Below are 25,072 nucleotides of genomic sequence, written 5' to 3' on the forward strand. Positions count from 1 at the left end.
AATGGTCCTTTATTACATATCAATCCTCTCCATACTGTCTTACTCTGGATAAGTTATTTAACATTCTTTGATTCATTTTCCTCATTTGAAAAATGAAAAATACAATTTTATTTACCTTAAAGGACTGTTGAGAGGAGGAACTTAAATAATACATATAAAATTCTTACAAGGGCTTAGAGTCTCCTGCTCACTATATTGAGGCTTCGTATTACTTATATGGGTTATTATGTCATATTTGAACATAATATGACAAACTGTGAAACAAAACTCAGAACTTATTCTTTTCTTTGTTTACTTTAAATAATAGAAATACATGAAAATGGAAAACTTATCCTTTCACACATTTTTAGTAGAATACCTGTTGACATTCCTGGAATGTAGCCATGCATATTATTTCCTAACTGTCTATGACTGGTTTTGTGCTATGCTACAATGGCTGATGTGAGGATTCACAACAGAGACATTAGGACCCAAAGCCTAAATATTTATCATCTGACCCTACAAAAAAAAATTGGACAGCCTGTCCTATGCAAAATAGTTAGAGAATGAGTTTGCATTTATAGCTAAAATTCAAGATGTAATAAGAGAAATTATTGATAAAGTTTACTTTGTGAAAATGAAAACGAAATTTGCATGGCAAAAGCAGCATAAATTAAATGAAACATGGCAAATCGTGAGGAAATATTTACAACCTGCTTAGCACATAATGGTCAACTATGCCTAATACAAAAATACGTTAAAAAAAATGGAGGTAGGGGATCCCTGGGTGGCTCAGTGGTTTGGCGCCTGCCTTCAGCCAAGGGCGTGATCCTGGAGTCCCGGGATCGAGTCCCATGTTGGGCTCCCTGCATGGAGCCTGCTTCTCCCTCTGCCTGTGTCTCTGCCTCTGTCTCCCTCTCTCTGTCTCTCATGAATAAATAAATAAAATCTTTAAAAAATAGAGGTAAAATATTTCAATTATCCTATAGGAAAATGGCAAAAAACATCAAATTTAATTTATGAAAAACATACAAATAGCTATTAAATTTATACAAGTTGATGAACTTCACTTATAATAACATAAATTTTGATTAAAACTGCTGAGGTACCATTCTCACTCCTAAGCCTGGCAAGAATATAAGTTTGATAATACTCTCTCTTGGCAATGCTGTGAAAGAAAGCAGGCACTCATATATTTCTGGTTAGGATGCAAAACACAACCATTTCGTGGGGGGATTTGGAAATATCTAATGAAAGTTCATATGCATTTACTTTTCAAGCTAGCAAAAACGCTTTCAGAAATTTACTCTGAAGGCATAATTTCAACACTTTGAAAGTATATATGCACAAAGGTATTCATTGGGTCACAGCAAAATGTGAAATTACATAAATGTCCAGACATAAAAGATGGGTTTAATAAATGATGGCACTTGACGCAATGGAGGACTATCCACCATAAAATAGATATGAGATACAAAATCAACTGTAAATTTTATACTAACCAGACACAATTGGAAATTAAATTGTAAAAATAGTACTATTTACAATAGCAACAACAGCAATATCAAAAACAAATAGCATACTTCGTGAAAAATTTATCCAGTAATATGAAGGATTTGTATGCCGAAAACAATACAACTTTAATGACAGAAGTTGAAGAAGAACTAAATAAATGGAGAGGTATACCGTGTTCATAGATGGAAGATTCCATATATTTAAGATGTCAAAAGTTCCTCAAAAGGGTAAGTAGATTCAATGTAATCCCAGGAAGACTTTTCATAGAAATCAATAAACTGTTGCAAAATTCATAGGGGAAGGTACAGGACATACCATCGACAAACCAGTTTGAAAAGAGTATTAACACTTACTGTTAAGCCTCTATGATCAAGACGGTGGAATATTGGTGAATTTATGGACGCATAGGTAACAGGTAAAGAATTAAGAAATAGGAAAACACACAAGTGGCTAACTAATTTCTAACATGGTGTCAAAGAAATCCAGTGAACAAGAACAGACTTTTCAACAAATGGTATTGGAACTATTGTTCCTCTATGTGAAAAACAAAACAATACCAGAACAACACTATCGATATGAAACACCAACACAAACTAATTAAGAACATTTTCTAGGTTATAAATATATAATTAAAAAAATATAACTCCCAGATGAAAATACAAAAGAAAATCTATATCACCTTTGGTTAGACATAGAGTGCTTGTATAGGACACCAAAGCAAGATCTTAAATGAAATATTTGATAAAATGCACTTTCTCAAAATTAGCATTTCTACTAAGACTAAAAAAAAAAAAGAAAGAAAGAAAAGAAAAAAAGAAAAAAAAAAAGGAAACTGGGAGGAAGATGGAAGGAAAAGCCACAGGTTAGAAGAAAATATTTCCAAAAGGCAAAGTAGGGAAAAGACTGGTGTTTAGAGTATTGAGAGAAATATTATAACTCAATAATAAGAAAAGAAACCTAATTAAAAATGGGAAAGACAAATAGTAGAATTTAGGCAGCATTTACCTGAAATTTACTACCCTTCTGTTTTTCGTAAGACTTTAATGTAAGGAAAATATAAAAACAAACAAACAAAAAAGGAAGAGGACCTGCACGTTCTCTTTTATAGAGGTGGAGAGATGGAGAGAGCTGGAAATGGCACTGCTGCCATTTTACAATAGTATCCCAAAGAGCAGGAATGAAATGTAATACTTTGAGTCCATCAGAGACCTCAAGTTGTAGGGTGTGTGATTGTACAAACCCTGGAAGCAGACAAGCACTTGTAGGGGAAAAACAGGAGGTGAGCATTTGCTCACTTTGCACAGACCTTGTCAAACACATTCATCTGGTCACACATTAAAGTTGAATTTGTAAACTAAATAATAAGAGCTCAGTTGACTAGTGGGAGAGTGACAACCCTTGGGACCATATCAATTATATTTCCTAGCACCTTTTAAGCATCTTCTCCGTGAGCCCCACAAAATTCTTGTGGTTAAGATAAGGAACAATCAAGAGGGATCTTCCCCCTTGGTACTGCAGAAGAACAACACCTACCACTAAAATCCACCCAGACCTCATCTACTCCATTGCTACTGTAAGAAAAAGTGACTTCATTGCAGGGAAAGGTGCTGGTGGAATCTCAGTGCAGCTGAGGGAAGGCAAAGGTGAGGACCATCAAGTCTTTGCAAGCAACATCTCCCCTATGTCCAGAAGTAACAAGGTTTCCCTCTGCAGAAGGATGGGCATGAAAACCATGGCCTGGAGTAGGTGGGAAAGGGATACAAGTATTGAACATATTCCACCTCTGGAAAGGGGGCAGGAATACTTGTGAAGGCCACATCCTTAGGACATATTTTCATTATATCTGCTTAAAATAGAGACGTAATTAATATATCAGACAATGTCTCCTTCCCTGGCCTTTCACCATCATGCTAGCAAACCCTGAATAAAATAATAGGGGATAACAGTTAAAGAGCTTCAAGAGGCAGACTTCCTCTGGGGAGCAGAAAAAAGAGAAGACTCAATGACAACTAAGGAGACAAAGACAAAGTAGAACTAGAGCATTAAATTTCAACCCTGATAACATTGCAACAACAAATTTCTAATCCAGTCTAACTCCTGACTACTTAATCCAAGCCCAAGTGACCCAAGGTCACTTTCTCTTCTATCCTTATCTCTCTGGGGACTAGGCTGGCTTTGGAAGTGTGAATTTTCTCTAACTCTCCACCAATAGAAGCTTCCTGGGAAGCAATTCATACCAGTGTGCGCAATGAGGTGCTGACTTTCAGGGAATGAATGAATGATGGAAACTACAAGGCCTTTGGAGTGATATAAACCTAGGTTTGAATATCTGCTCAGCCACTTAACTGGCACCACGATCCAGGAAAGTCAGTAAATCTCATAGGGTTTCTGGGGACTACAGAAGGTTCTATACAGGACAGTTCTATCTAGCACAGGGTCAACACATCACTGTGTCCTTTCCTTTCCCATAACTACTAAAATGCTTGACTGAGCCATCTCAGCTAACACAGGAGCTCAGGGATTCTTGGAAAGTCACATCTTACATTGTTCTCCAAATGACAGTAAGGTTAGCATTATTTTGCAAACCTAAGAATCATGAATTGGAAGAGTCCAGGGTAATAAAACAAAGGATTCTTTTTCTTCAAGAGATTTCTTCGTTCACAGCAGAGTATAGTAATGTCAGAGCATCTAAATCAAAAAGTACAGTAATTGTTTAACATCCCCCCAAATTTGTGAACTTTCTTCAAAATATTGATATATAAAATGTATCTATTTCTGCATCAAATTGTGGGATTATTTTCTCATTGTTATTATATACTATAATAAGTCTTTTCTTCCAATTTTCATGATAGCCTTATAGCTCCCTACCCTCTTGCCAAATATGGTGAAAAGTCTGTATCTCAGAGAGAAAAAGAATTTAAGGATAGGTGTGTTTGAAGCAAAGCATAAAGGAAAACTATGAAGGTGTTGCCCCCCAAAGGAAGATAAATAACATTGAATTATTATAACATGGTTGTTTGGTGAGGTCTTTTAGGATCTGATGGTTTTTTTTTGTTGTTTTTTGTTTTTTGTTTTTTTTATAGCAGGAACATATGGACACTCTTTCCATAGTTCTAACGCAAATCTTCCTCACCTGTCTTTGCCTCTGAAAAACAAGGACCACCATTACTTCCTGAGTCATTTTTTTTTCATTTTTAAAAAGACTTTATTTATTTATTCATGAGAGACACAGAGAGAGGCAGAGAAGTAGGTAGAGGAAGAAGCAGGCTCCCTGCATGGACCCTGATATGGGACTCCTATCCCAGGACTCCAGGATCACAAATTGAGCTGAAGGCAGATGCTCAACCACTGAGCCACTCACGTGCCCCACCTCCCCATTCCTGATTCAAAGCCCCTCTGGAGAAAATTCTGACTAGCCAGAAGCAATGCCAATCCCATGGATGTACAATTATCTTTCACTTGAGTTTGTTGGTTGTCTATACCCCTTTCTTCTCTGTTCACTGTTTTCATGCCCACTGTTAACTTGTTCAAGTTTCTCTGAATTCTCTCCTTTGGCTTCCAAATAAAGATAGCAAACTGAGATTCTCTAAGGATCAAGTCTCCTTCACCAGAACAGCAGACGGAAGCTTGCATATAGGTTGCAAGCTCTCGAGGGTTTCCCTGGAGATGGCCATTGTGCAGTGATATCAACAAAAAGGAAGAGAGCCTTTGAAATAAATCCTGGATGGCTCATCCAAGATAACAAGCAATACTAGCCCAAATCTTGCTTGAACACAGAGTAAGAAAGACAATGGAGTCTTTTACATCATAATCCTCAATGTCATCAAGTTTGACAAAGCCACCTGCTATATCTAGAATCATTAGCTGTTGGGTCAGGAAGGGCCCTTTGAACATAGCCCAATGCCCACTCAGCAAATGGAGATGTAAGGGGCCAGGGATTCAAATGCCTTGTCCAAAGTTAGTTATCCACAGGGGCAAGGCTTTACATTTCCCAAGCTCACAGAATAGCTTCCAAGAGGCTTCTTGTTTCAACATATCATGGAACTGGGTTTGTTTTCTATTTTCAGTTTTAATAAGGAATCTATTTTTCTATGGGTGTTAGACTTCTACAAAATTCTTTTCATTCCAGGAACATACTGTCATCAAGGAAGTTATTTTTCATTTTTGCTTTTCCTGCTATAGATTAGTGTTTCCAAATGGTGAAAGTGTCTTGGTGAAAATGGAAAACATTGTTCATGTTTCTCAAGTATATTTCTGTTGGCATGTTTGCTTTTTCAGTTATGAAGCATATCCTCTTTTGGAAATGCAATCCCACATTGCTGACATAGCAGGCCTGGTGTTCGTAAGAACAGAGGGCTTTTCCTTTGATGCATCTCTGAGTAGCTTCATGCACTGAACACCTGCAGATCAAAATATCTTCATTCTCTGAACACTGTTCCCAGTAATTGAGACAAGTTGTTGGTTGACCACTTGGTCCCTATTTCTTCTTTCTCTTTCTTTCCTTCTCTTTCTTTCTTCTCTTTCTTTTTTTCTTTCTCTATCTCTATATATCTTTCTTTTTTCTTTCTTTTTTCTTTCTTTCTTTCTTTCTTTCTTTCTTTCTTTCTTTCTTTTTATTTGCTCCCATTGCCTCCATTTTTGATCACCACTTTTCTGTGTTTACTGCCTCCATAAAAACAGACATTTCGGTCAATTAATTGTGGAAAACTTAGAATATATCAGATGTCATGAAGCCTATATTCAAGTACTTTAAATGAATTCAAAGATCAATTGCCAATGCAAGATTTCTACCTACTGGCCATGCAGTGACGATCAGGAGAAGGTAGACATTTTTGTAGAAGCTCAAACCAGTGTGGTAACATCTGACCAGGTTGGATCAAGAAATTTACAGAAGTTACTAGGTTTATAGTAACTCCTCATGGTAAGTAACTTTGTTCTTTTTTGATTCTGTGAGTGAAAAACTGAGAGATGCTTTTTAGAAAAAAACAATGTAGGATCACCTCAGCATACGGACAACAATTATGCAGGAACTGGTCTCTATATATGAATACAAAACTACTTCGTAGACAAGGTTTTTAATTTCCTGCTTGCAAGCAGATTGAAATTCTACTCTTAGAAAATATACACACAAAGGTGTAAATGCAGCCTTGAAATTAAAATCTTTCTAGGACTGTGTGAACTATTTGTGTAAGCTCTTGGTTCAAGTTGGTTATCTTGTAGATGGTCTTTTAAGTGAGAAATACTTTGATGAAGTGTTCCTTTTTTTGGCAAATAGTGCTTCTTTCTCTAATAATCTGCAAAACATGTATGATTGCTTTTGATCTCATCTTTAAGAGCGGTGCAAAAAAATTAATTCTTCAGTGGATGAGTATAAAGCAGTGGATGGCTATAGAACATAAGTCAAGATATTCTTATGACTCTAGCTTCTTGGTAGGTTGGCTGAGATTAGTCAAAATTTGTACTCTTTTGAGTCTTGTGCTACTATCTAGAGATGATACAGTTTAATGGAATTTGTGAGCTCATTAAACCATTTCAGACCCAGAATTCACAAAAAGAGTCTGTCTGCATGGTAAACATCCTCATTTGTTCATTTACTGTCTCAGTAAACAGTTATTGAAGACAGTTTCTATCCTGGATGCTAGAGATAGCTAACTGGGGGCACCAGACACAGTCCCAACACTCATAAGCTTGTAGCCTTGTGGACCAATTTTCCAAATTGTGGCTTGACTGAGCCCCATGTTTTTTGGCCTGTGGCCAGAGACACAGGATGTGGGACTCATGAGCTCTTTTGCTTTCTTAAGGTATATAATAAATAATTATTGCCTATAAAATATATATATTAGTTTTGTAGAAAATTTGATAAAGGGGCCTCACACCATCCTATTAAAAACAATGATACTATAGTTAATATTTATTGAAAGTCAGATACCTGTTTCTGTCCTTATTCTCAATCCTTAAGAGTGCTGTTCAGGAAAATGTTATCCCAATTTCACTGATGAGTAAACTGAGGCTTAGAGAGTTCAGTGATTTGACTAAATTCACATGGCTAGTTACTATGGCAAAGACTGGGACCCAATAGATACTGGTTTGTTCCAAAGGGCATAGTGTACACCATTATATGCTTTTGGAAGCTTTCAGCCATCTTTTTATTCAGAACATATACTTTTTTGTAGTCTGACCTTTTAAATAGCCTATGTAGTTGAATGCTTAACTAGTAATAGCTCATAATTGGTATTACTCCTCATGCAGAAAATAATGCTTCCACTTTTAATCATGGCACTAAAACTTCCTCTTTTGCCTCAAGATATCATTTAAATCCTGTTGAATTGTGTTTGTTAAATTCTCATAATTTAGGGCATTTCTTTTAAAGGTCCAGTCCTTTTGATACCATTTCATTCAAACTTTCAGTATCGGCATCAAAATGCTGGAAATACCAAAGCTCGCAGAGAATGGGAGTGGTTGTACTACATGCAGGACTCAACTGCATAACTCAGAGCAGCCTTCCCACTCATGCTGGGCAGCTGCAGAAAGGCCAAAACAAATAGGATCCTCTGATGAGCAGCACAGGATTTTAAATCAATGCCCTGGAACTTGTTAGGGTAATTTCAAGTTCAAGTCTTTCAGGAATAAATATGTTAAGAGATCATCCTTAATATTTCACACTCCCTAACAACTCATCTGGCCACCTACCAGTGGGGACTAAATTCTGGAAAGTATTTACTTTATAACCTAACTAGATATACACCCTCAATGTGTAGAAAACATTTTAAAACCTAAAAAAAATAATGAAAATTCATGTATTAAATATTAAAATACACTATTTTTAATTTTTGTTCCTCTCTCAAAATCATAGAATTAGTAATTGTAAATTACACTCTAGGAAAGAACCAATATAATAAATGAAAACCTTTTGAGGTTTTTTAACCTTTTTTAAAAAAAATCTTTTAAAATTCTGAAGTTTCAGGAAAATGCCAAAAAAAGGTAAAAATCAGCCTCTCCAATGCTTGTGTGTGAGATGGAAATGACCGACCTAAACTTCCCAAGCAGAGAAGGGTCAGTTCATCTATTATTGACTACATTTATATCTAATGTGATTTCGCTTGACATTTGTCTTTGTTTAATGCTAGCAAGGCCTATTTATATACATTTATATAAATATTGAAAAAAATATGGGCACAATTTTAAAAGAGGTACAAAAGGAGATTTTTGTAAAAGCTTTTCAGACAGTGTTTCTTGAATAGTTGGAGCAACAAAGTGTTTGGTCCTGGCACAATTCTCAGGGTTACAGGTAAAGTGTTTTTAAATTCTTCAGTACAAGGTAGGGAGGGGAGGCAGGTGATGTAGGAGCAGCAGGCTAGGTGCTGGTGCTGGCTCTGAGGTGCAGGATTTGGTCCCAGTTTGGGCATAATTAGCAGTGAAATGCTTGGAGAGGTGGTTGACTAGAGGTGGTTGACTCTGCCCCAGTCCTAGGGGTAGTTGCTGACTGAGCTAAAATGGAGAGTATTACAAGGACTTAACTCTCTACAGCACTGGGATCCCCTAAGGGGTATAAATGTTAGGACCTTTAGGGATTTCTGTGTTGAAAGATTTGTAAAGAAATTTGTGTATCTTATTTATTTGATTCCATAATAACCAATGGAAAGAATGAACCAAAACTTGATAAACTTCCCATTTCGTTGAAGGTTATTCATATCAGGTATTGATATATTTAACTGCACAAATATATCCAAGAGTGTCATAAGCTGAGTTTATTTTTTCTATATTCAGTCTAGTAAATTTGTCCATCTTCATTAGCCTTAGAGATAAATTTTTCCTGGGTGAGGGACAATATCTCACAGGAATGTATCTACCCTATAGGATTTGGCCAAATGAATTTTTTCAAAGAATTTTCACAAGGCTGATGAAACACTGGAAAAGTGGAAGAAATGACATATTTTGGTGTCTTTAGTGGTTGTGATCATAGGCACACATGCATTCATAATTGAAAAACAATGTTCTAGTCACCTTTTTTCCAACTGACTGCAACATAAATTCTAACAATATAATTAAATAAAGGTGATAGATAAAACTTACAAGGCTGAAAAAGATATTTTTTAGGAGAGTGTGGTGTAGATAAAAATGTGGACTATGACTCTGGATCTATCACTTTCTGTATAATCACCATTCAGCAAATAAATTTTGGTTCACTGATTATTACTTTCTTAAAAACATAAAAAATAATACATGCCCATTAGAGAAAAATTGGAAAAGAGAAAAAAATAAAGTATAAAATTTATAATGACACTTATTCTGTTAACATTTGCTATATTTCCATCCACTCATTTTGTCAATGCAACAACCATTTCAAGTGGATGTTGTGGAGATAAATGAAATTAAATATGGAAAAAGCTGCTGCATTGGTTGGGACATGGTCATTCACTGAAAAAGTCAGTTCTACAATTCCAATTATCATCCAGTGTTAGAGTAGAGAAAAATATATTATGATCTAGTCTACAGGTCACTTCAGAACAATTGATAAGTACTTGCAGAATAATTGCAATTTCTAGGAATCATTGTTACATGTTTCTAAAAATGGGTAGAATGCAGTAAGCATTACCATATATATTCTTAGCCTCAACATAAGTTGATCTCTCACTTTTTCAGTGGAAACATCTGAAAGTAAACAAGGGAGAATTTTTATAATTGAATATATAAAATTACACTAATATACATATCAGGTCAAATATTCACCTTCTTAAAAAAGGTTTTATTTTTCATTTATTTGAAGGATTTGAGAGAGAGAGTGAGTTCATGCATGAACTGGGGTGAGGGACAGAGGGAGAAGCAGACTTTCCACAGAGCAGGAAGCCCAATGCACTGGGCTCCATCTCAGGACCCTGGGATCATGAGCTGTGAAAGGCAGATTCTTAACCAACTGAGCCACCCAGGCAGGTATCCTTTAAATACTCACTTTTAATATTTTATATTTTCATTGGATTATATCTATAAAATATTATATTTTTATAAATATCACTGAGATATATTGTTTGCCCTCATATTTCATTAAAAATTTTAGTCAGACTCTTCACATGCATCTAAAGTGTATATTTAGAGCAAATTTCTGAGTCATCATAGGGTCTGAGTGTTTGGTGATACATTTATGATGATGTCACTAGATGTTCTATTGGAAGAGACAGATATCCACTTACAAAATAAAAGCATTTTTTCATTTATTCTATCATACTGTATATGTACAGTGTAACTGTAAAGTATAGAGACTTTAGTCCCAAGTAATATTCATCATCCTAATTAAAGTTCTTTATTGTTTTACCAGCATTATCTCTAAACGAGCTTCAAATGAGTTTATTTCAGGTTGATATCTTACCCAAGTGTCATACTTGTCAAAGTAGAGTATTAGAAGAACCTCTTTTAAAATGAGAATTTGCTCAAACTAAAACAGAAGGCACCCTCTGTTTTATGAGGCATAACGTTGGGAATAAAAGCCTCACCTTATGCTCTGACATTTCAGCATGTTTAAATCCTGAATGTTTTCCATCTACATAGCCAAGCAGGATTTGCAAATATCTTCTGCCACTTTTCATGTCACCTTCAAGGGAGACCTCACTGAACTATCAAGCTCTGGGACCGAAAAAGAAACAAGCTCTAATGCACAACCTATTTCTCATCTATTCATACCTCCGATTTCCAAAATCTACTTGAGAAGATCTAAAATAAAATACACAAGTACAGTTAGGCCTGGAGATACAAACAGAAGACCAAAAGCACTAAGGAAAGTAGGAAAAAAAGGCCCGTGGTTATCCGGTTAGAAACATGGGGTAGACCATTCAAAGATAGGAGAAAAACGTTTTGCAGTACAACCTTTTAATAACTGCTAAAATGAAGCACACCAAGCTTTCAAATATGTTTTGTTTTTCCCACCATAAAATGAGTAAAAGACTTCAAAGCATGAGTCCTTTAGGAGGACTGTGAAGTGACACAGTGGGCATTGCCTTCCATATCCAATTTGTAAAATGGATGAAAAGGTCTTTAAATAAATGCATTTCATGCTATTACTGCGTCATCACTATGGGCATCATGACATTTAATGTCACTTACAGATGGTGACCTTCAGCAGACCTGGTCAGGCAGGTAGCAGCCTAGTGATGTAATGTGACAATAGAGAGGCTTGGAGGACCAGGCAACCAGCCATTGATCTCGTTATTCCATCATGAAGGAAAACTGTAGAAGTTTGAAGCCAAACTTTGGATATGATCTGGACGGAAGTCAGTTTGAGGTAGAAATTTCTGATGAGAGATTGAAATGCTCATAGATTGTGATGTTGTTGGGAAAATACGCCATTTGCTTTTGAAACACAGGTGAAGCAGTTCCATGAACTTACCCCATTATTACTAGGCTTTACTATATTCCTTTTGATTTCCCTAACACTGGAAAGGCATTGGATAAAATAGGACAAGTGACTTACTAATGAATGGTGTGTGAAAGGCACATTTTCCGTGATGAGTGTTCAGAGAATTTCAGACATAGTAGAGCAATGTGAGGTGCAAATGAAGGAATGAATCTTTTTTTTTTTTAAAGATTTATTTATTTATTTATTTATTTATTTATTTATTTATTTATTTATTTATGATAGACATAGAAAGAGAAAGAGAGAGGCAGAGACACAGGAAGAGGGAGAAGCAGGCTCCATGCCGGGAGCCCGACATGGGACTCAATCCCGGGACTCCAGGATCGCGCCCTGGGCCAAAGGCAGGTGCTAAACCGCTGAGCCACCCAGGGATCCCCTGAAGGAATGAATCTTGATGCTCCATTGACATAGATTCAGTTGCTATCCCCAAATACTGCATTCCCGTTAGTAAAGGAAGATTTGGTCCCAGGAGATTAAAATGTTTTGGAGGACACAATCATCATAATTAAATTTCTAATACTAATGGTAATGTTAATTAAATCTTTCATTTTCATAGCATGTTTAGATGTAGAAATCTTAGGAGATATTTTAATATCAATCCTTCCAGTAAAGGTCAGCATATATAGCACTGTGCAAATATATAATAGGATCTGACTTTGTGTCCATGTAGACTTGCTTAAAGTGCTCATGCACGACATATGTAGTTGTCTTGAAAGGTTTGTCCCAAGAATGAAGTTGCTCATGACATAAATTGTGTGAATTGACTCATTTCCTTTTCTGATGGTGAGAGGATGTTTTCAGAGAGCCTGGGTTTTGGAGTCAGGCTACCTAGAGCTCTGACTCCACCACTTGCTGCTGATGTGAACTTGGGTGATTATCTTCTGGCCTCAGTTTCATAATCCACAAGATGGGATAACAGGATGTATGATCAGGGGTCATATGAAAATTAAGTGAGAGGTTGTAAAGTACTTGGCATGTTGTGTAAAGCACAATAGGTGCCGCATAGATCTTACCTCATTTCAATCCTAAAGGGAGGATTGTATCCAGCTTGGTTATCCGGATTGGTTAGTAGCCAATCACATTGACAGAGCAGAAATTCTCCAGAGGATTCAGCTTTACTTCTAACCACTCTAGTGAAAAGTTATCTGACTTTCCATTGATATACAAAACACTTAAATTTAGAGGTATTTCTGTAATGGACTTTTCCCATACTTGGCACAAGAATCAAATTTAAATGTGTTGTTGTATGTACTTATATTTTAACTTTTTATCTAACATGATATTATGTTTAACACCAACAAGCTTGGCCTTCATACTTGTATTTAGTAGAAAAATAATTAAAATTTTAAAATTTTATTTAGAAAAATTAGGACATATTCGCTTTGGCAGCACATATACTAAAATTGGAATGACAGAAGATAGCATGGACTCTCAAATAAATAAATAAATAAATAAGAAAATACATAGGAATATAGTTAGTGATACTTAGTACTTTTAAATATACTTAGAAATGGAATTAATTTGGAGTTCATATTTACATATGAAATAGCTTTATATATTTAATAAGAGAAAAATTAGAAGAATAAAATAGAGGAATTTTGAATCAAATCAATATTAGTATGCCGGTTTGAAATACCATGATTAATTAAAATGTGAATGCAATTAATTAATTTATATAGCATTCTTACTGCCTCATATTCATCAAATATATACCACTAAGTCAATTTATGTGAAAATGTTTTGATTATGAATATATATAAATATATTGAAAACATTTATTTATTTCGAAACCTGGTTTGTATTTTATACATCAATGAAATGATTGTGGCCATAAAAAGCACTCTTAATAAGTTTAATAAAGAATGTTGGGATCCCTGGGTGGCGCAGCGGTCTGGCGCCTGCCTTTGGCCCAGGGCGCGATCCTGGAGACCCGGGATCGAATCCCACGTCGGGCTCCCGGTGCATGGAGCCTGCTTCTCCCTCCGCCTGTGTCTCTGCCTCTCTCTCTCTCTCTGTGTGACTATCATAAAAAAAAAAAAAAAAAAAAAAAAAAAAAAAAAAAAAAAAAAAAAAAAAAAAAGATTAAGAATGTTGAGTGGCACCTGGGTAGCTCATTCTGTTAAATATACAGTTATGATCTCAGGGTTGTGGAATTGAGCCCTGAGCCTGGTGTTGGGCTCCAAGCTGAGTGTGGAGTCTGCTCCTGATTCTCTCTCTCCCTCTCACTCGGCCTCTCTCTCTCTCTCAAAGAAATATATAGAATCTTTTTAAATAAGAATGCTGAAAGAAAACCCATGTAATATAATTACATAAAATGTAAACACTAACTATATGTAATCAAGAATACTATTTAACGCTCAGTTAACTGTCATGTTGAGAAAGTTACCTTCTATCCTGAAAAGAATGAAACTTTGGGATCTAGCAAGAAAAGGTGACAGAAGCTAAGCACAATGTCTTAACTTTCAGAAATTTTCCAAGTTCATCATTTGAATTTCAAGTTCTTTACTATGATGAATCAGAAGTATTCCTATGAAAAACCAACTTTTAAAAATGAAAGCTAGATTCTTTAATGTGTTCATTAAAAGCAAAAATTATGTGAATACCATGTACTTTGAGAAATAAATTTTGCTTTATAAAACATGCTTTTTAAATTAAAAAAAAGTGTATGGTTGAGGAACTATACAGTGTCTTACTACTGTCTTAATCAGTAACATACTATTTGCACTACAGGCAAGATGTACAAAATTAAAGTAAGCACATTATGAACCAATATCTATTTATAGTGGGAGTAAAAAAAAACATCATATTTTGCTTATCAATTTAGTATAAAACTCAGGAGCTTTGGAGACAGGCAAAATTTCTGAAGAATTTTTTATCCTTTCTTCTCAAAGGAAGAATTCAGTTCTTAGGATGTTACCCATGAACTTCTAACTCCATACTAGTTGAAAGAGAAAATCAGTAAAGCACTTGTGTTTCAGTGGGAACTCAAATTGGAATGGGTCCTACCATTTATGATAGATTCATTAGTATAACTGAGGAATATTCTAGACTTCAAGTGACATGCCCTTGAAAACCATGATGTTTCACTATATAATTTGATATTATGTCTGCAAGAAACTCTAACCATAACTGGTAACAATGGTTACCATAGCTGGCAACCATTCTATATAAATTTATTCAGCAGGTGAAATGAAAGAAAATTGAAGGATACCATAGCAAGTTTGGCAGGCTTGTAGGGCAGATTCAACTTTGAGGAGGGATGCTAAGACTCATAATATGGTGTCATCTTAATTATGCTTCAACTTCAAATAAAATTCCAACACAAATGTACTTTTAGTTAACATTTCCTAAAGCAAAACAAAATTCTGACCGTGTATTTCTTGATTAGGGTACTATAAGAACATTTCTGAACACTTAAATTTTTTAAAAAAAATATGAGTTTTGGAAATATTGCATTTGTTTCTAAATTTAAGGCATTGCAATTAATTTGGAAGTTCAGCCTTACACATTGCCTTCTACAAAATCCTGCAGTGGTTTAGGTGCAAGAATTAGATGTTCTATAAAATCAGAAATCAAGGAGAAGAATTCCAGTATCACAAGTGGACATGAGATCCATATTTGTAACTTAAAGATCAACTTGATAGATTACCATTCAAACAAGTGACTGTGTATTGTGTCAAAATATTTCACTTTTTGACCCAGACTCTTTCACTTAATAGCTATGACTTTGGGCAAATTACATAACCTCTACAACTTCTTTTCCCATGGAAACTAGAAATAAGCACCTCAAAACCCACTGTGGATGAAAGCCCATGATAACCATTAATTCTTTTGCAACTTTTTGTTTCACTATGTGTTGGGTATTTCCAAACCATAAAATACTTGTGTTTCTTTAAGTTTTAATTGTTATTCCACTGTCTCCAACAGATAAAAGTCCTGAAGACATTTCCCCCAAGCCCACAATTTTTCTTCCTTCGATTGCTGAAATAAAAGCCCATCAGGTTGGAACGTATATTTGTCTTCTTGAGGATATTATTCCTGATATTTTTAAGATAGATTGGAAAGAAAAGAAAGGCAAAACAATTCTGCAGTCCCAGCAGGGAAACACCATGAAGACTAAGGACACATACATGAAATTCAGCTGGCTGACCGTAACTGAAAAATCAATGGATAAAGAACACCAATGCATTGTCAAAGATGAGAGGAATAAAGGAAGGGTTAAACAAGAGATTGATTTTCCTTCAATAAACGAAGGTATGTGCATACAAACATGAATATAACCTCCCAGAATCCTTTGTTTTGAAGAGAAAAACCTAACTTTTCTGTCAAGTATTAATGAAAACATGCAATTAAAATTTTTTTCTAATGTTGTTGCCTTTCATGGTAGCATAAATGTCCTATTTCCCCCATAGACTTCAAATAGTATGGACTTTGGAGGGCCTGGGAGACTCAGTAAACTGAGCATCTGACTCTTCATTCAGCTCAGGTCATGACTCAGGGTATTAAGATTGAGCCCAGCATTGGGCTCTGCACTCAGCATGGAGTCTGCTTGAGTATCTCTCCCTGTGCCCCTTCCCCGTGCTCACTCTCTCTCTCTTTCAAAAGAAATATGCAATTAATTAAAAAAAATAGTATGGCCTTTGGAATATACAGAGAAAAAAAATGACATATTCACTTATACTTTCAAGCCTTAGTTTTAGCATCCAAATATTAATGAAACAGTGGTGATTTTAAAGTCATTTCATGGATTAAATGAAAAAATACACATGAAAGCACCTAGCTACCTGGTACACAAGAAATGCTCAGAGTCTACTATTGATAATTTCACTTGATCAGGAATTAAGAACAATTACGCATCATTCAAGAATGTTCTATCCAGCAGTCAGAAGTCTTTCTCACTTCAATCTTGCTCTATTCAAAATATCACCCATCAACAATGAGTTGTCAGAGACAAAATGATCTTCATTTGATGGGGCCAGAACGCAATTCAACCAGAAATAATATTTTGGCAACTGAGGTTTTAGTATGGTCTTGAGTTTTTTAGATTTGTATTTTATATGCCAGCATAAGGTGAATTTTTGTAAATAAGGATTGAGTGATCCTAAGGTCTTAAATATTCATGCATTCTACACAATGAATGTATTCTTACCATTGGTAAAAACTGCTCAGCAAACATTTGTTTCAGTTCTAGTGTGTGCCAGACTGGAAAGGATGCACGATGAACTACTGTCCCAAGGAGGATAACTACAGTAATCAATCAGGGTCACTTGTGATTTAAACATGGTGTTCTAAAGGAGCCTCACTGGGAGAGACGCTGGTCATATTTAGAAAGTGTGGGCAGATGGCTAAATGTGCCCAGCCTCGCTGTGATCTACTAACTCATTAGTCAAGTCCTGGCATTGACATCACAGACCAAGGGCCCAGAGACACCATAAGAAGGAACCACTTTGGATTTTCCTTGTGATTAATAACATTCTAAGCAGTGGGGAACAAGCACATAACGAGACCTGTGAAGAGCTTTGCTATATCAAGTCTAACTTTCTGAAGTGAGTTTATGTTCTCGGAGTGTTGAAAACACCCCACACACCCAAAATGGCAATTCTTAGCTTATGGCCCAAGTCACTAAACCAGGACTTAATACCTAATCTAAGAGCAATTTCACCTCCCCCCCCCCCACCCCAAGGAGAAGAGTAACCTTTAACTAGTCAACATGGGAATTTCCTGGTCGTCCCCAGGAAGCTTCCTGATTGACTCATTCCCATCCCCATGGGAGAGTAACCTTGCCTAAGACAATGGATTGCTTTCTAAGAATTCCCTTTTCCCCCCTGGGTCCCTCTCTATTGTTAAAAACTTTTCCTTTCCTGTAGTCCTCTCATAAATTGATTGATTAATAGAGCCATTAGATCTTTAACATTTGGGCAGCCCGGGTGGCTCAGCGGTTTAGTGCCACCTTCAGCCCAGGGCCTGATCCTGGAGACCCGTGATTGAATCCCAGGTCCGGCTGCCTGAATGGAGCCTGCTTCTCCCTCTGCCTGTGTCTCTGCCTCTCTCTCTCTCTCTCTCTCTCTCTCTCTTTGTGTCTCTCATGAATAAATAAATAAAATCTTTAAAAAAAATCTTTAACATTTACTTGGTTGAATTTTTTATCTTTAACAGATTTGGTGGCAAGGATGGAATCCGATATGGACCCCGCGGGGCATTCAGAGGCAAAGCAAAACACAGAGGTGGTAACTTTGAACCCTTCCAGTTCAAGATCTTTCAGGCCTGTCCCAAGCACTGTGGGTGAGTTCTTCCTGCTCTCAGCTCCAGTCACTTTGTGTTCTGCCTCCTAATCTAATTGGTTTTGCTTGACAGGGCACGACAGCTTAGGCTGCCAGAGTGTTATGCCCGTGTTAAGTTAAACTAGCATGTCTTTTCTGAGCCCCATTCAGCTAGATATTTGCACAGAGTTCAACTGAACTGGCTGAAGGGACTGCCCAGAGCCAAGCAATTAACCTTTCAGACCAAGTGCCCAAGATAGAAACCTCAGCAAGTTTCCAGGAGAATTGGTGGTGCACGCAGAGTCTTCTCATATCAGAACTCAGAAACATCTCTTACAGCTCATACACTAATGTGCACCTAATTGATTGTCACCATTCCTGTAGATAAAGGCTGCAGCTAACAGGGAAAGGTAGAAAAAACACAAAAATTGGCGTGCAAGAGTCAAGCATTTAGAGGCTGCTAGAGCACTTGCTACCTCAGGAACATACCACTGATAGTACAGGTTGTCAGGAAATGGGATGGATCAGTACTAGATCACTCATCAACCTCAAGAAAACCTCTGTGCAAGGAGCTACACTGCAAAATACGCACAATCCCCAATTCGAGGACACAACCCTTTTTTAGGTGTTAGTTTCTGATCAAGAATCCCAGTGTTTGCTTCTACATGGATGGAACTGGAGGGTATTATGCTGAGTGAAATAAGTCAATCGGAGAAGGACAAACAGTGTATGTTCTCATTCATTTGGGGAATATAAATAATAGTGAAAGGGAATATAAAGGAAGGGAAAAGAAATGTTGGGAAATATCAGGAAGGGAGACAGAACATAAAGACTCCTAACTCGGGGAAACGAACTAAAGGTGGTAGAAGGGGAGGAGGGCGGGTGTTGGAGGGGAATGGGTGACGGGCACTGAGGTGGACACTTGACGGGATGAGCACTGGGTGTTTTTCTGTATGTTGGTAAATTGAACACCAATAAAAATTAATAAAAAAAAAAGAAACAGAAGTTTGCACCTACTCATAGTCATTTTTTGGTGCTTTACTGAAAGATTGTTTTATGAAGAAGCACACATTTCTAGAAATTATGAAATATATTCATAAATTTTCCAATCTAAAGAATGCTAATTAACTGTTCACAACTGCTTACTGACTAGCTTTCTTTAAACATGAAGGTTTCTAAGGGGTTAAGAATTCTAGTACATGTAATGCAGACTCCTAAAATAATAAGAGAAACAACCTGGAAAGCAAAGAAACTAAGATGTATGTTTTTCAAAAGAAAATGTATGAGGAACGGAAATGTATTTTTTGAGGGGAAAATGGGGAATTTTGTCCTAAAGGGAAGTGGGTCACCTAATCATCTAAAGAAAGTAAACTTAGGACAAAATCTGAATGTAAAACAAAAACAAAAACAAAACAAAACAAAAACAAAACAAAACATGTTGCAGAGGTTTGTACAAAGGGGATGTTTGAGAAGGGATGTTATGTGTGATCAGGACTAAGATTGGAATGAATTATTTTTAAACCGAAGTAAGCTGGTACAGCATTGGAGTTTGATTTTTCTCCCTGCCAAAAGGATAAATGTTTTTTTAGGCTTTTCATGTTTCTTTGTTTTCCTTGGAATTTTGGTCTGCTTAAATCTCTTCGACTTGGAGTATTCCAACGGGTTTGTTAAACTGTTTGGCTATTTGGTATGTCAGATTACGTGGGATGCATTGTCAAAAAATACTTCATACCAAGTTTTCTAGGTATTGTGTTTGTAAGATTGTGGTACGTGTAGATAATGTCCATTCTGGTGCTACAAAAGACATGGCTCCTCATTGTCAGTACTTGGTTATCCTGATGGCCTTATAAATTGGCAGCAGTCTGTTTCTGAATCAGAAAAATGAAGGCGAGTAAACATGGCAGTGTATTAAACAAAGAGTCAGAGCTGAGGGAAAACCAGAGCAGCCACAGGGTTCTTCCAGGATCCCTTGGCAAATCTCATTTCTTTTAGTTTTTGTTTTTTAAATTCCTTTACCCTCCTTTGGACTTTTTAAATGACTCAAAGTGTAACTGGACTTCAATGGGAAGACTTTTATAATAGTACAAAACCATTTACCATTAATATCTAATGTGTCTGGACCATAATTCTGGAATAATTATTTTTGCCTCCAGAGACTGCATGTCTCATCATTCTGGACCCTGACACCTGCAGGTGGATTTCATTCCAATACCACTTAGTTTGTGTGGTCCCTGTGACCTTGTCATTGTTTCTATGTTTTCTGGATGGGTTAAAGCCTTTTTTTGCTATGAGAATGATATACTCACTCTGGCAAAGACAATGTCAAAAATGGATTTTCCCTTGGAAAATCTCCAGTGACCAAGGCTCCTCCTTCTGTGATCTCCAGTGACCAAGGCTCCTCCTTCACTGGGCAAATCACAGGAGCCTTTAGGAAAATCTTGCCAATCTCATGGAACTGTCTCAGTGTACAACCTTATGCTGATCTTTTATGTTACCTGCTAGTCTGAGATAGTGTAAGTCTCCAATGTCTGATGCTCAAGACTGTCATCAACAGGTTATGGACACCTTCCTAGATCACAGTTAAAAGGATCTGTAAGTCACAGTATACAGCCTGCTAATTAGATATTTTAGACATATCATCAGAGGAAGATAGTCCTCAACTATCCCAGTAGAAGAGGGACATTACTAAGTGGTTCTGCTATAAAAATAAAGGTTCAACCTTGTACACATAACAAACCTACAAATGTTTCCACCTGACACCTGGTCCTACCTAGACAGAGGAGATTCTGAAACAGCTGAGAGAAGTACAAATAGAAGACATCCAAATTGACTGCGTTCACCTAAAAAGGGTTTCAGGACTTCATATTTTAACTAAATGTGAAATCCTTTCTCCTTCTGGTTCTTTCCTTACTCTGGAAATGGCCTGTATCTCCCATGTCATTGCCATATGTGTAACATCTGGAATTTAGAGCAAACTTTTATTTCAGCCTAGCAGAAAATCTAACACTGGTCCAAAATTTTCTCAAGGTAAATAGGATATCTCATTGGTTGATTCTCCTAGTTTACATCCCAAGGAGTAGGGACTACCAAGAAGCCACCAGGATTAACACCTTTGGCAGGAATCCATGTGGCTTAAATGAAAGATTCCTTCAGCAGGGTCTTTCTTACTTATGTGATTTTAACTGCTTTGAGTATTGGGGGCAATGGCATCAAAATGTACCTCCAACATGGGGAACTATCCTGTTTACGGGCATCATAACAATCTGCCTGGTGCATTTTATTCTTTCAAAAGCTTTACAGGCAAGTTCTAAGCCAGTAACCTTTAAGCAAATGATCTTCCTTGATTGGAATATCACAAAAGAATGAAGAGTACAACCAGCTCTAAAAACCATAATGCTAAAGAGGTAACCCTTGAATATCACAAGGCTTATGCAAAAGGCCAAGATCTGTGTATATCACCCAGAGAATCCACAGGAACTGTGAGAACTTCAGAGCGGTTGCTGACAGTAGTGTTAATTCCTTCAATTTTGATCCCGTCTCTCGGTTAAGATGAGAATGTGATCAAAAGGCAGGGTTGTTGTAAAGGAAACCTCAGGGTCACAATGTACTCATTAGCTTAAGGCCGTAAGTCAGTAAACCAAGTCTTCATAGCTACCCAACTGCAGTTTCAACAGCCAGAACTAGAACCTTTAGCCAATGGACATGGACTTTCCTGATCAGCACTAGGGTGTTTACTGATTGACCCCTTCTGCTCCCCATTAGGAGAAGGACTCTGCCTCAAACAATGAATTCTTTGCTAATAATTTCCTTTTCACTGCCTCTCTAACTTGAAAAACCTCTGTCCTGTAGCCCTTACGAGCTGCCTCCTACTTGCTAGATGGGATGATACTCGATTCATGAATAGGTTGAAAATACAGCCAAAATGTACTCAGTTGAATGTTTGCTATCTCATAGATTCTCAGTTTGTTCCATAATCAAATTAAGAATAAATATTTACTTTTACTTTCACCAGAAATGTGATGCAAAGCAAATGAAATTATGTCAATGAAAATACTTGTTTTTGAAAACATGACATGGATAAATTTATTCCTGTATTTATTGTATTTATTTATATCCTTTCCTAAAACTAACTGAAGTCAGATTATACAGAGAGCCTTAATGTTTATTTCTACAGCTAACAGAGAGGGACAAATGGGCATGGCATAAATGTAATGAAACCATTGGGCTGAAGTATCATGTTAGGTTTTGATTTTTCTAGTGTGCCGAGAAAAGTAATAAGTATAGTAAGTTCCATGGCGACAATTATGGTAAGGAAGGAGCTCCTGTTAATGATGTGCTTTCCATGGCACTTATTTCTGAAAGGAATGTTTCCCAAGGTCTTCTCATAGCCACAAACAGGGCACTTCTGTTAATGGAATTCTACAGTAGATTTTTAATGCAGATCCATGGAAGTTTTAAGGTTTTTTAATAAAAGCTTACATATATGTATGTATATAAATGAATGCACAGAACAGTGAGTGATTCTGGACAGAGATAAACTCATCTTTTCAAACTTTTTAACCAACTTTGATTGAGAAAGGGCACCATGGACACACAAGTCATATTATGAAAATTGTTACATTGTTGTCTTTATATGAATGAATGCATGGTGATAAGAGATTTTTATTTATCTTTTTGAAGTTTTTATTTTACTCCCAGGTAGCTAACCTACAGTGTACTATTAGTTTCAGGTGCAAAAGTCATGAATAACATCACTGCATGAAAAAGAAAGATATGTTTAGGACACTATAATGTCAGCTCTTTAGGATATTTTAACATTTAACATAATTATACTAACATTATTCTTCTTGAGATTTACCCAAAAGACTATATCTCACACCCATTTCTCAAGAGCACACCAACATAAGATTGTGTGGAGTAGATAAAATTGCACACCAGAACCATGTCTGTATACACGACACGGGAGGTGAAAAAGAATAAACCAAAAAATCTTAGAGCTCTCTCTTCCTGCATCCACAGTCAATCATCATTAAGGATTTTTGTGTTTGTATGTATGTTGGGGAGTGGTGGTTTTGTTTTGTTTTTTTCTACACTGTAGATAATACAACTTTAACTCAAGTTTATGTATTCAGACAGTTATCAGTGTGATGTGGCCTTTCATCCTATCCCTGCAAACAAGTGCACTGAAATGCTGAGCTTTTAGGGGTGCATCAGTAGCTTAGTCAGTTAAGTGCCTGCCTTTGGCCCAGATCATGTTTCCAAAGTCCTGGGATTGAGCCATGTGTTGGGCTCCCTACTCAGCTGCAAATCAGTTTCTAGCTCTCCCTCTGCCCATTTCCACGGCTCATGCTCACTCTCTCTCTCTCAAATACATAAACAAAACTTAAAAAATTTAAAAAGAAATGATGAGGTTCTTTAATAAAATGATCATTTGCTAAGACTAATTCAGATATGCTGAAGAGATGATGTCTGAGAGGTGACAGTGGTGGAATTATGTTTGATGTCTATGGGTTAACAAGATGCTTTCCATAGGCTCTAGCTCATCAATACCCCCACAGCCATCCTTTCAGTCCTGGCTCTGACAATCATCACTGGTATGCTATTCAGCAAGGGACATAGACTCTCTAAATCTTATTTCCTTCTGGGTAACATGGAATTCTACAAATTCAGCTCATATCAATGTAACAGGGAGATGAGATGAGATAATGCCTATGAACTTTCACGTAGTGCCTGACACAATAATAATCAGTCAATAGGTTTGGCCTTCTTTAGTATTGTTGTCAGGTCCTCCCAACACCATCAGTCCAGAGAATCATGTGCAGGAGTTGAGGATACTGGGGCATGAATGATTTGAAAGACAGGGCTGCTTCTTACCTTAGAGAGGAAATTTACCAAAACCATACTCCTTCCAACATGTACGGTGCCTCTGTGGCTTCAGGGTTGGACAAATTCATTTTGGTAGCAACCCTTCATGTGAGCAGTGGGTATGGAGGACTGGACCGCAGCCACCGCTTCTGATTATTTTTCTATTCAATAGTATTTTTTTATAATAAATTTATTTTTTTATTGGTGTTCAATTTACCAACATACAGAATAACACCCAGTGCTCATCCCATCAAGTGCCCCCTTCAGTGCCCATCACCCAGTCACCCCACTCCCCCCCCTACTCCCTTCCACCACCCCTAGTTCGTTTCCCAGAGTTAGGAGTCTTTATGTTCTGTCTCCCTTTCTGATATTTCCCACACATTTCTTCTCCCTTCCCTTATATTCCCTTTCACTATTATTTATATTCCCCAAATGAATGAGAACATACAATGTTTGTCCTTCTCTGATTGACTTACTTCACTCTTTATAGGACACCTACTGTGGAGCAGTCCCTGTGCTATGAGTTATGAGCACAGAAGGAAAACAAGATAATGTTAGGCATTACCCTCCAGGTGTGAGGAAAAAAAAAAGAAAAAAGGCATCATTTATAAACTACAACATCTTTATATGCAGAAATACAACATGTGATTTGATCTAGTAAGTTACATAAATTCACATCAACCATTTCTGGAATTGTAGGGCTCATATTTGTAATGACTCTTCCGCTCTTGACAAATTCTATCATCTGTCTATCATCTATCTATCTATCTATCTATCTATCTATCTATCTATCTATCTATCATCTATCTATCATCTATCTAATCATCTACCTTCTATCCACAACACAGAGGAAAGTTAAACAATGGATATGAACAATGAATAATACTTGTCCTCATTTCTTTTAGAATTTGCTGCTATTAACTCTACAGAAGCTTCCCTGAATGATGAAAATGGTAAGTTTTTGTCTTTGTTTGCCTTTATGCTATGCTGTAGCATTTTGCTTTCCTGATCAACTTAACCCTTGAACTCCCCTGGCTTCGGGGAGAAA

The 25,072-nt window shown here is 36.7% G+C and overlaps 1 gene segment (V, D, J or C); it reads left to right on the plus strand.

Moving 5' to 3' along the window:
• LOC121471474 overlaps window positions 1–25,072 on the plus strand; it is a 38,558-nt gene that overhangs the window by 11,760 nt on the left and 1,726 nt on the right. The window contains 4 exon segments of the C gene segment in view: window positions 8,736–8,782; window positions 15,827–16,153; window positions 18,056–18,181; window positions 24,930–24,977. Of these exon segments, the coding sequence occupies window positions 8,736–8,782; window positions 15,827–16,153; window positions 18,056–18,181; window positions 24,930–24,977 (548 nt within the window).

Source organism: Vulpes lagopus, chromosome 11 (assembly GCF_018345385.1).
Source record: "Vulpes lagopus strain Blue_001 chromosome 11, ASM1834538v1, whole genome shotgun sequence".
Classification (NCBI taxonomy): Eukaryota; Metazoa; Chordata; class Mammalia; order Carnivora; family Canidae; genus Vulpes; species Vulpes lagopus.